The 13,759-nt window shown below is 34.2% G+C and overlaps 1 protein-coding gene across 1 annotated transcript in view; it reads right to left on the reverse strand.

Annotated features, from left to right (window-relative positions):
* Nucleotides 1–12,980, reverse strand: part of LOC145318747 (protein spartin-like) — a 148,991-nt gene extending 136,011 nt beyond the window's left edge. Inside the window, exons 1-2 of the mRNA XM_080160239.1 lie at nt 12,908–12,980; nt 16–105 (exon numbers count right to left, since the gene is read on the reverse strand). Coding sequence (XP_080016365.1) covers nt 16–105; nt 12,908–12,936 — 119 coding nt within the window. The 5' untranslated portion in view covers nt 12,937–12,980. The remainder of the gene's footprint in view (nt 1–15; nt 106–12,907) is intronic.
* Nucleotides 12,981–13,759: the final 779 nt, after the last annotated feature.

Raw genomic sequence — 13,759 nt, forward strand, 5'->3', positions numbered from 1 at the left:
CAAAAGATTACTCACATAATAAGGGCAACATCATTCCTGCCAATCATGGGATCTTCCTGTGTTATGCCTTGGTTGATATACAGGTAGGCTTCGTCATGCAACGATCTTAAAAAAAAATAAATTATGGATGGATCAAATTGATAAATTAAAAGAATTGGTGTTAGTAACAGTCTAATTTCCCTTCCCTTCCTGCCTTTTACCCGCATTAGCTTAAATAGTGGCATGCCCAAGGGTTCGAATCTAGATTGTCACATAGAAAGACAGGAATAATAAATTGTTGCACACCACCAATTATGAAAAACAAATTACAATTTTTGGTAAAAAAATAGGTAATTTTTTTCAAAAGTACCCAGAGTTTTTATAAAACTTTTTGGACTAGTACAATATTTAGTCCAATGTCCTAACACTCCCTATCTGATTAATTAGGTCAAATTGTTAATTAATGTGTTGAAATGCATTTCTATAGAAAATAGCTGATGTTAAAACTTTACACATTATAATTAATATTAATAAAAAGGATGAAAAAATCCATAAAAATATCTGAATTCTTAAAAAACTTTTGCCTCGCTAAACTCAGTGAAGCTCGCTAAAAATTTAGAGGGTATAATTTTGCCTTACTAAAATTTTAGTGAGGCAAAAGTTTTTTAAGAATTCACCTCTGCTCTTTCTTATTATATTCCAAAAATCGATAAATAATAACTTGGATGTTGAATCAGATTTTTATTTATTCTTACAAAGTAATACTTCCAGCTAGCTAAAATACCAGTAACCCCTTTTCACACCCTTTACCCTATCCCCTTTCTTCATACCAGACGAAGGTGATGACCAGTAGATGAGGTCCATATTAGCATCCAATATTTTACTCTCAATAAATCCAAGTATTCTATATCCATTATAGCAAAATGTGTAAGCTTCTAATAATGTGGTGGGATTGTTTCTATTGGTCTGAATAAGAGAATGATCATCTGCACTTTCTATGAAATATTAATATATTTATTATAACAAAATAGCTAGATTTAAAAAAAAACCTTTGAAATAATAAGTGGAATTGCACATTAGTAAGGTATAACTTTCGAATCCACTAAACTTTGTAATAGTTAGATTCATTTTAATAAGATTTTCTTTTAAGGAAATAGATATATATTAAATTCGTTTTATTTTTAATTTTATATTATGTTGGTTTATGGGAACATTTTCATAGTGTCCTGTTCGACAATGAAACAGTGACAATATCATTTACATCTTGATTGAACCCCTAGTGCTTTGGCACATAATAAACCTTGGCACTAAATGCTTATGGGTTTCATATAATTTCATATGAAGTATTTTACAATAATTATCATTAACAATTTGTTATCCTTATTTAAAAGTAAATGGATGTCTGTGTGTTGCAAAAGATCTCTCAATCGCTGAACTGATATGATTTTCCTTTATAGTGAAGCTTCTTATAGTTGGTGTCTTTTTAAGTCTTAAGGGATAAGACTATGGAGGATAAATTTATTTACATCATTAACAAAATTACCCCTTAATTTTTTGGACATTACTTGTTTGCAACCGTCAAATAAAATTTTACCAAGAGTGTTTGACAACGGGATTAAAAAACTTTGGGTACCAGTGTAATTTATACAGTCCAAAGTACCCTCCCTCCCAGGGTCTTATCAAATAAGTGTAGAAACTAGCCCAAATTTGTGTGTTCTGGGCACAACTTGATAAATGTTAGGGATGGACGAATGTCCTGAGTGTTTATACCTTACAGTAAAAAAATATAAATGTTAGGGATGGACGAATGTCCTGGGTGTTTATACCTTACAGTAAAGATAAATGTTAGGGATGGACGAATGTCCTGGGTGTTTTATACCTTTTAGTGAATAAAGATAAATGATGTCTCTTTTGTTTTGTCCATCCATTTTCTGAGCCAACGTATGAACACTGAATGTCTTTGCTGTCTTTTTTGTCCATCCATTTTCTGAGCCAATTGTATGAACACTGTATGTCCTTGCAGTCTTTTTTGTCCATCCATTTTCTGAGCCAACGCATCAACACTGTATGTCCTTGCTGTCTTTTTTGTCCATCCATTTTCTGAGCCAACGCATCAACACTGTATGTCCTTGCTGTCTTTTTTGTCCATCCATTTTCTGAGCCAATGTATGAACACTGTATGTCCTTGCTGTCTTTTTTGTCCAATTATTTTCTGAGCCAACGTATGAACACTGTATGTTCTTGCTGTCTTATTTGTCCATCCAGCCAACGTATGAACACTGTATGTCCTTGCTGTCTCTTTAGACCATCCATTTTTTGAGACAACGTATGAACACCACATGTCCTTGCTGTCTCTTTAGACCATCCATTTTCTGAGCCAACATATGAACACCACATGTCCTTGCTGTCTTTTTTTGTCCATCCATTTTCTGAGCCAACGTATGAACACTGCATGTCCTTGCTGTCTTTTTTGTCCATCCATTTTCTGAGCCAAGGTATGAACACTGCATTTCCTTGCTGTCTCTTTTGTCCATCCATTTTCTGAGCCAATGTATGAACACTGTATGTCCTTGCTGTCTTTTTTGTCCATCCATTTTCTGAGCCAACGTATCAACACTGCATGTCCTTGCTGTCTTTTTTGTCCATCCATTTTCTGATCCAACATATGAACACCACATGTCCTTGCTGTCTCTTTTGTCCATCCATTTTCACGAGTACATATACTTCTGGCTTTCCAGGTATACAGGGTGTTCCACAAAAACATTGCTTCCTATCTAGTGATTGTTAACCATTATGGAAATAAAAAATGAGAATCTTTTTGATACAAGATATGATTGCATGGATTTTTTACAATTATTGTTTATAATTACTATGCTACTCTGTTTAAAAAAGGACTTAATTTGTAATATTTATGTCCTGAAAATTATTTTTGGATAATTATTTAAACCTAAATCAACATCTACCATTGTAATTTTACTAATACTTATATTCTAACCAACAACCTCTTGTAGATTTACAATTTTAGGCTACTTGATCAACAATCTGTTTTAAACCACCTTCTCTTGGAAATATCACTTTGGGCTACTTGACTAAAGGGGACTATGCATGAAAGAGAGCAAGATTGCTTTTGCGTCTTCTTTAAATCAAGAAAAATCCTTTTTAAGAATTGTCCTTACTAACCGGCCTCAACCATCCTTTGGGCTACTTGACTAAAGCAAGATTGCTTTTGTGTCCCCTTTTAATAATGAAATATCCTTTTTATGAATTGTCCTAACTAACCGGCCTCAACCATCTTTTCTTTGATATCCTTTTTGGTAGTTTATAACAGAAAGAGAAAGGGTGATTTATAAAAACTGCAAAAAATAAACAATGACACAAAAAAAAATACTTTGAATCTTTCCTGAAAAGAAGAACCGATCTTAAACTTTACATTAATATTTGAGTTTAACACTGTAATTATTTGGACAATTTAGTTAACTAGCGGCTACGACTCTTTATCCTCTAGGGGCACTTAATGAATGGGGAGGTGGATGGTGACTTTCAACTCTTACATTTATTCATTAAGAAAAAGTTCACCAATTTTAGTAGGAGACGGCGATTTCTCTTGGAAGGTTGGAGACAACCTCCCATAAAAAGGTATGAACACTGGTACTGTAAGAGAGAGGTTAATTATAGAGAACCATAGCGGTCAGCTTTAAAAAACGGATTTGAAAAATTCTTGAAACCCCCATACATACAGAACATTAAATGTACAAAATCGTGCTTTGAAATTGACCACATCGATTTGTCCACAAATATATTAGGAATTTCCGCGGCATCATGTGGACAATATTGAACATAAGGAGTGCATTTTATACAAGGTACAATTTCCGCTTGCCAAAATGAGAATGTATATTTGTTTAGATATTTTTATGTAGCGCAGCTACTCTAATATGTCAATAACTTTAATAAGTATAGAATACGTGGATATTGTGACAGGGGAATTAGTGTAGTCAATTTAGGTTGCTTATATAGTCTTCATATATTGGTCAATATGTGGTTGGGAGGGGATGGGGTAAAGTAATAATGGGGGAAATGGGGGATATCGTTATGATGAGAGAAACAAATTTTATTATGGAATGCAAGAATCATTCACAATATCCACGCATTCTGTATCAAATATAACTCTCTACATGCGTTCATAGATGTTGAAGTTTTTTTGTATTCATTGAATCTCGTACATAATAATATTTTGTTGTCTTTTAAGAATATAAGAATGTTGTCATCCTTGTTTTTATACTTACAACATTTCTAAGGTTTACAACTTTGAAAAATATTTTATAAAAACTGTTGATTTCATTACGCACTTTCCACCAAAGAATAGCAGGTAAAGGGCAAAAATCTTTAATAATTCTTATATAAAAGTAACAGGATGTCTATCTGTATATCTAGTGAAGAATCACGCTTACCATTAAAGTGAATTTTCTTAATGATCTAAGACGGTTTAGAAAATCGCCAATAGAGAAATACAAACCTATTTTTAAAAATTTACTTTTTCTTTCAAAACTGAAACGGAAAATTCAGGGTTGACACCCCGCCCCCACTCTTCCCACGAGTGCCCCTAAAGGATTCTAGGGGCGTAGCCGATGGTCATTTCTAAAGATATAAAACTTAATTTCTGTGATGATTTGTTAATTTTTTTAGGTTATCAGCCAAAAAATTAGCCATGTCTATAAGTGGAAATAGACAACACTTCCTAAAAATAGATTTAAACAGGATATAATAATTACATTTTTAATTATCAATGAGGTTAAAATTATTTTTAGTTTTGTACAAAATCAGCTTTAAGAAACATTTCTTGGTTCTTTCCCTTACAGTGCCTATTGAGCAATGATCCCCCTACCCCCACTTATTTTTGAAATAATCTGAAAATATAGAGGATGGGTAGTTCTTTTTCATAGGTATAACCTCCGCGGGGCTTCCTTGTACCAAATATAACCTAACCTAAACTAGCTTCAGGTTATAATTAACACCAAAAAAACAACCCCCCCCCCCCCAATCTCCACCTTATTTTCAATCTACTTCAAAAATGGGGGGGGGGGGGCGCCATAGCTTTATACAGGACATAAATTGTCTATAATTAAATAATTTTAATAATCAATGATGTAGAACTTATTTTAGTTTCAAAGAAAAATCTTTAATTATGATTATGTGACAAAAACATGTATCTATATAATTATAGATTGTTCATTAAAAGTATTTTATATATTCATTTTTATCCAGTGCAGTGTAAATCTTTTTAAAAATTTCACGGATTTTTCATTCCTCAAGGAGATCTTTAATCCTAAGGGGGGGGGGGGGGGGGTAATGCAACCATCTTGTAATCAATGTATAAATGGCACTTAGAATTCGAATTGGAATTTTGATCTGAAATTTTGCATGAGTAATCCTTGGTAGGTCTATTTTCCCTAAATCGAACAAAAAGTTGGGAAAGTAACGGCTCAGCCGTTTAGCTATTTTATGGCATTTTTCAAGGCAAATCCATCACGAAACCTATCTCCTCATAATACTCTTTTCCGCTCCAAAACGTTTTCAAACGGTTCTAGCCGGTAGTTGCTGGGGGGGGGGGGGGGGGGAAGGGGGGGGGTTAATGCAACCATCTTGTAATCAATGTATAAATGGCACTTAGAATTCGAATTTCGATCTGAAATTTTGCATGAGTAATCCTTGGTAGGTCTATTTTCCCTAAATCGAACAAAAAGTTGGGAAAGTAACGGCTGGCGGCTTAGCCGTTTAGCTATTTTATGGCTTTTTTCGAGGCAAATCCATCACGAAACCTATCTCCTCATAATACTCTTTTCCGCTACAAAACATTTTCAAACGGTTCCAGCCGGTAGTTGCTGGTACTAGAAATCTAAAAAAAAAATTTTTTTACATGATTTAAAGCAAAACTATGTTTCAAATAGTTGAATTATACGTAATTTATGATAGATTTGCCCTAAAAATAGCCAAAAATCTGCTGAGCCGTTACTTTTTTAACTTTTTGTTCGATATAGGGAAAATAGACCTACCAAGGATTAATCATGCAAATTTTTCGTTGATTTATTTATACATTTATTACGAGTTGGTTGCATTAACCCCTCCCCCCCCCCCCTAGAAAAATTATGGATCTTAAGGAATAAGACAATGGACAATAAATAAATGTGAATCCTAAATAAACAAAAAAAGTGCGGCCACTACTAGTTTGAACCAACCTATCAATAGTTATTAATAGTAACAAAAGTTCTTAAGGCAACCAATAAGATAATGTGTTGAAACTTTTTTATAATCTAATTTACCCTACCCTAGATTACTAATGTGTATGTAAGATTAAATACATACATATTAAATATACAGGGTGTCCTTCTGTAAAAAAGCTGCTACGCCTCTAGAGTCTCTTGATTAGACCCTCAACTAATAACCCGCAACCGAGGCTCAGCACTTAGCGCATCCACTCGAAAAGGTGATAGGTTCGAATCTCGGTCCGACAGCGCAACATAACTAAAGACGTTAAAAATGGTTCCTACTGCTGCTATGTCAGATGCGCGACATGAATAGTTAGAGCAAAGGAAATGCCTAGGCCCAAAATAGGCGCAACTCATTAACATGCACAGTTAGAACTACTTAAACAAAGGTCGTACAATTAAAGGATTGGTTGTCTGATGGGTGTTGATACCCCAGGCGATTGAGCTCGTTAAATTGCAATTTAAAATGCATAGTATGTTCAAAGGTGACGCGGAGAGGACTTGTACCCGAAGCGTTACCACGCCCTTAGAGTCAATAGACCCTCCACTAACTTGACCTTAAGCTACACACACATACACAGACAGACAGACATCCTAATCTTTGTTAAAAATTAAAAACCATTTAGTCAGGGATCTAAAGGGATAAGACAATTGACGATAAATTGATGTACACCACTACAATTCAATAAAAGTACCCAATAATTTAAGCCAACGAAGAAGATGAACCATAGTGAGTTACGTTGCAATGTCCCCTCCCTCCTTGATTATTAGTCAGGCACCCTGCATATGCAAGTGTGTATGAGGGGCGATGTTGCATGAAGAAGAAGGTGTATGTGTGAAAAATTAAGCTATTAGATTTAGAGGAATATTAATTAATTGGGTACCAGTATTATTTACAGTGTAATGTCCCCTCTCTCCGTGATTAGGCAGGCACCCTGCATATGCAAGTGTGTATGAGGGGCGATGTTGCATGAAGAAGAAGGTGTATGTGTGAAAAATTAAGCTATTAGATTTAGAGGAATATTAATTATTTGGGTACCAGAGTAATTTGCAGTGCATTGTCCCCTCCCTCCTTGATTATTAGTCAGGCACCCTGCATATGCAAGTGTGTATGAGGGGCAATGTTGCATGAAGAAGAAGGTGTATGTGTGAAAAATTAAGCTATCAGGTTTAGAGGATTAATTATTAATTGAGTACCAGAGAAATTTACACTGCTATGTCCCCTTCATACCTGATTATAAATAAATTGAAAATAAGAGGGAGGGAGGGGTGGAGGATTATTATACTTAGGTTAGGTTAGGTTATATTTGGTACTGGGTAGCCCTGCGGGGTTGTAGCGCCGCTGGGTTATGCCCAGGAAAAATACTAACCCCCCCCGGCCCCCCCTTATTTTCAATTATTTTAAAAGTAGCTGGGGGGGTTCAGTACATGATAGGTACTTAGAGGGAAAGCACCGAATCAACGTTAATATACTATTTATCAAAATATCAAATGTAAAAGAACCTTGAACGGTATTCTGGACAAAGGGGATAGTAGCTTTTGCAATATTTCATAAAGTTGTGAGTAAGACTCAAGTCAAATGCAACTGTTTTTAAATATGCGTTTAATTATATTATGCGTTTGGTCAACATTAATAACAGTTAGACTTAATAAGCGCATTTGACTGGAAGCTTGCTAACAATTTTACGGAATTGCGTAAGCTAATATTCCCTTTTGAAAGCACTAATTTTTTGTATCTATAAACAATAAGTTTATTAAGTGTGCATCTAAATGCATTGTGATGGATCCACTGAAATGTGGAGTGTTCAAACATAACAACCAATAAAATGTCTAACAAATATATCATGTCTTTTATTACTATTTTATTTATCAGATTAGAGTTTTATCTGAATTATATTTTACTAGCGGCTATGACCCTAGAGGCCTCTATGGGCACTTGAGGAGGCTGGAGTTGAATTTGAAAACCCAATTTTTTAATTTAGATTAAAAAAGAAAAAAAATTTGGGGGGGGGAAGGCTGAATTTTCTTGGGGCGATTTCTCTTGACAAGGTGGTGGTACCCTCCCCCAAAATAGTTAAAAACCTTCCCAGGACCTATGGGAAGCTACCTTGCAAAGAAGAACCCGATTGTTTCAGCGGTTACCGAGATCCTTTGGTATAAACATACACACAAAACACACAGACAAAAAGACATCCTGTTAATTTATTATAAGGATTTGTCATGAATCAAAATAAATTTTATTTTAAGCAAGAATTTTTAGGGATAAGACTATGGAGGATAAATTCATCTCTAATAATTATGCATTAAATTATTCCTTCTGAAGATTAAAATTATTGGTAGATAAGATTGAAACAAAGGGAGAGGTAGGTTGTGCTAAAATTCCGTAAATTGTTAGTTTTAAGGCTGAAAACAGTAGTAGAACGATAAAATTTATGCTAAATTAAAAAAAAAATTGTTTATAGTTCTTTTTAATAATGAATACACATATTTAGTGAATATTATCGTTCTACTACTGTTTTTAAGCCTGAAAACTCACACCTTAACAGAATTTTAGCACAACCTACCTCTCCCTTTATAAAATTTTTTAGACAAAGACTAAGAACTTGTTTCAATTTTGGGTACCAGTGTTAATTACAGACCAATGTCTAATCACTCGCTTCTTTTAAGTAGTAAGCTTAATTTTGAATTTTATATGAGGACTTGACCCAAAAGGGCAGAATTTTTAATATTCTATGTTTCGATCAAGTCACTAGAATATTAAAAAACAAATTTGTGATAACTCTTGGGAGGGTGGTGGTACCCTCCCCCAAAAATTAGTTATAATCCTTCCTGGTATCTATGAGAAGCTATCCTGAGCTGGATCTTTAAATCGTTTTTATAGTGCGCTGAATCGGGGCGATTTACAGGTGATTTGTAGGTGCGCTGGTGGTTAGCCACAGCGCGCCTATAAAACATTGATATTTAAAAGATTTTCGGCGCGGTGTTGTTAAATCGCTTGCGACACTCAATAAAATATCGATCCGCGCCAGTACAACTTTATTACATAAGCCGTGTCAGTAAGGCATTTTATGTAAAATTCCGTGTCAGCATGGTATTTTATATAAAACATTAATATATAATTTATTTTAAAAATAACTATAAAAATGTTTTCACAATAGTTTTGCAATAAAATATTAAAGTAATTAAAAAAAAATATTTATTTATTAAATAAATCACCCCGATTTAAACCGGCAATGCCACTCGGTGAGTGGCCTTGCCGCGCCGGGACCGCGCCACTGCCCGATTCAAATCGCCCATGCAAATTCGATTTAAAGATTGATATTAATAATTTGATGGTGCGCCAAATGAATCGCCCCGGTTTAAATCACCTATAAACGATTTAAAGATCGAGCTCTGTTAACCCGATCGGTTCAGCAGTTAGCGAGATCCTTAAGTACAAACATAGAAACACCTGACAAACAGATAGACATCCTGTTACTTTATCATAAGGATTAGCATTCACAATTAATTTAGAAATATGTAAGCACAAATTGTAGTTGTAAGGTAGGGACACTTTGAAATGTGCATTTATATTTCCACCATGGTATGCTGCGCTGCCGTCCTGAGGTAATTTTAATTTACTCTTCTTAAAAACTACACGAGTTAGAGATCTTGTGGAGGCATAAAAAAAGCGCGAAATAATAATTAAAAAGGTTTTACTAGGAAGGAAGGAGACACTGAATAGAAAATGAAGCTGTGTCGGCTCCCCCCTCCCCTTTATTTGAAGTAGATTGAAAATAATAAATAATCAATATCACCTATGTTACTAAGATATTAAAAATCATTATACTATGAAATTGCTTTTTTAGACTTAAAACAAGCATATGACTAAACCCAAATAGCGTTTGCACATTCATTAATTCTTAATTTGAGTGTTATTCTCATTCTTACATAACCTTTGATCAGGGATCTTAAAGGATAAGAAAATGTTCGATTAATTGACGTACATACCCAATAATGTTGGACAAAATTACCCTTTCTGTATATTTTGGTTGTAAAGTTTAGATACGAGTAGATTGAAACCAACCAATCAAAATTCAATAAAAGTAACCCCTAAGTTTATGCGCTAACGAATATAATAACGTTGTTATAAAACTTTGGGTACCAGTGAATTGACAGTCCAATGTCCCCTTCTCCCTGCTTTAGATACATACCAGAAAACTAATTATATATACTATATAGGTACGAGTTTTACAAATGTGCCTGTATAGTTTATCACATAACAACTTTAGGTTATTCAAAATAAATATTCTACTACAATATAGGATAAAGAATACATTTAACTTTTATGAAATTTTTCCTTTTTTTTCTCATTAATTAATTTTTGTTAAATTTGCAATTGAAGTGTTTTTTTTTAACCTGAAGGGTGTGATACTTCATCTAGTTATATATTAAAATACAGAAATGGAGCAATCGAAGATAATTTGACTATCCCCCTTCTCTATACGGTTCAATAGTAAATCTTTGTATGGCTTTAGAAAGTGTTAGGGGATTTGGATATTTTTTCCACGTATCGATAGTACGGTAAGGGGTGGAAGGGAGTACAAGTCGACCCTCAACCTCAATTTCTCAAGGGAGACGTACCCTCTCACCAATACAGTTACAAACCTTCCATAAACCTATCAGAAGCTTCCATGTAAAGATTAGACAGACATACATCCTGTTACTTGTAATGTAAAATTTATTAAACACATAAATCAAAGTATCCGAGTGTATAGTTAAACCCACCTTCTCAAATGTTGATCACTTTTTATCCGCAATATTTAAAAGGTTTGCAAAAGGCAAGACTATTTTTACCAAAAAGTCATTAAAGTTTTTCCTAACCACAGAGAGAGATAGGTTGAAGCTTTTTAACAAGGATGACATCATCCGCTCGTCGTTAGGAAGGTGATTGGTTCGAATCTCGACCCAAATTGGGTCATTACTAAAGACGTTACCTACTGCTGCTATGTCAGATGTGCGAAGGGAAATTCCTTGGTCCAAACAGGTGCATCTCTGTACCTTGCACACTAATGACTTTCTGACAAAGATCATGCAATGAAAAAGTTGGTTGTCTGCAATATTAAATGCGTTGGGACCTCATATAAAGTTCAGAAATATAGTTTGAACAATAACAAGAAAATGATAATCTAAAAAAAATTTCATTATAAAATCACTGCAACTTATTTCTTCTCATAATTATGTTTCTACTAAGAAAAGAACAATAAACTTGAATACACTGTTGATATTGAAAATATCGCTCAATAAAGAAAATGAGACAAATAAAAATAAAATAAATACTAAATAAAAATAGTTTAGAACCATCTCAGGAGTTATATGAGGCTTTCTTGAAATTGTAAACTTGATTTTAAAAACCAAAATAAAAACCTACTACTTTTAAAAAAGAAAATATTATTAATACTAAATTTTGAAAAGCTTTGCTCCTTTGAAACTAATATTTCACTAATGGTAAATACCTGCCTCTACTGGTAAGAGGAAACTCTTCTTTTTTTCCAGTAGAGAAAGATGAAATTAAACATTGGTGGCAAAAGTTTTGAGAAGCTTTGCTCCTTTGAAACTATTATTTCACTAATGGTAAATACCTTCCTCTACTGGTAAAAGGAAACTCTTCTTTTTTCAACAGAGAGGGGTTGGAAATTAGACTATAATTACACTGGTACCAAAGTTTTGAGAAGCATTGCTCCTTTGAAACTAATATTTCACTAATGGTAAATACCTTCCTCTCCTGGTAAAAGGAAACTCTTCTTTTTTCAACAGAGAGAGATAGGAAATTGGACTATAATTACACTGGTACCCAAGTTTTGAGAGGCTTTGCTCCTTTGAAACTAATATTTCACTAATGGTAAATACCTTCCTCTACTGGTAAAAAAAAACTCTTCTTTTTTCAACAGAGAGGGATAGGAAATTGGACTATAATTACACTGGAACTAACGTTTTGAGAAGCTTTGCTCCTTTGAAACTAATATTTCACAAATGTTAAAGACCTTCATCTACGGGTAAAAGGAAACTCTTTTATTTCTACAGGGAGAGATAGGACATTGGACTGTAAATTACACTGGTACCCAAGTTTTCTGAAACTTGCATCTTTGAAACTATTATTTCACTAATGGTAAATACCTTCATCTACTGGAAAAAGGAAACTCTTCTTATTTCAACTATTTGATAAAAATTTCAAGAAGAACTAGTCTTTAATCGAACCATATTAGTCCAGCGGAGAGATAGATTATAATTTTCATACGGACCTTCTATTTCTTTTATAATAGGATAATTATGCAACTAAAACAATTTATATTGAGTCTAAAATGATCAAGACAAATCCGAATGAAATTATACTAAGACTTCTATATCTTTGTTATAGTCAAAGCTTCGTTGTCAGTTTCCTTCCATGTGTTAAGTCGTGCACAGAAACCATCCTACATTATTTTGAAATTGAAAATTTTGTTTGATCTTTTGTTTTTTAATTGTTATTTAGGTTAGGTTACATCTGGGTTTTAATGTTCGTTTGTACTACCATCTGATTTAAGAGCTTTGCTGTTATGGATATTGTCATTCTTGTGTTTTTTTGTGTCTTATCCCTATACATGGCAACCTTAAATCCACAAGGGGTATTGAAAATTTGCACCAACCTAAACTTTGCAAGATTGTTTTCCTCCATTTTCCAAAGAGGGCGTTTTCAGAACATTTGCATTTTTAAATTCTGCAAAATTTATAAATACTTTAGAATATTTACTATTTTTTTGTCAGTGTTAGGACAATTAATGATAAATCAATCTGATTCAAATCAGTGGCGTGCATTTGGGGAAGTCAACACCACCATTGCAATCAAAATTGGGAAGGCCTGCCTTCCCATTTTTCACACTCCCCTTGTGAATTACTGTGCATGTCACTGCTTTAAATAAGTTTTTTAAGTGTTTTGTAACTTGGGGGGGGGGGGTAGAAAGGTATGTAGAATGTAGATTAATTAAATCATTATTATGAATTAAAAACGGAGTGGGGACAAAACCGCGACAGGGACAAAACCGCGACATAATAAAACCGCGACAGGGACAAAACCGCGACAGTGATAAAACCGCGACATTGCAAAGAAATCTATAATAAAAAAATCTTAATGCTAGAAGGTCATGGCCGCAGAGCTCGGCCCCCTGGCCTGCCTAGCCGCGGGCGCTCGGCCCCCTTGCCTATAATCTAACCTAACCTAACCTATATGTTTAAATTTTTAATGTACATTAACTTATTTGTAGTTTAGAATTTCGTGGATTTTACAAAAAGGGGTTGGTAGATTTTTTTCAAATTTTTAATTTTTTTTTACAATAGTTAGGTTAGGTTATGGGCAAGGGGGCCGAGCGCCCGCGGCTAGGCAGGCCAGGGGGCCGAGCGCTGCGGCCATGTATTTCTACAAAAAAAATCCTACATAGTTATATTTCTGTTATTTTTTAACTGTCGCGGTTTTGTCCCTGTCGCGGTTTTGACACTGTTGG

The sequence above is a fragment of the Acartia tonsa genome, chromosome 5, assembly GCF_053477335.1.
Source record: "Acartia tonsa isolate MP-2025a chromosome 5, ASM5347733v1, whole genome shotgun sequence".
NCBI classification, from domain to species: domain Eukaryota; kingdom Metazoa; phylum Arthropoda; class Copepoda; order Calanoida; family Acartiidae; genus Acartia; species Acartia tonsa.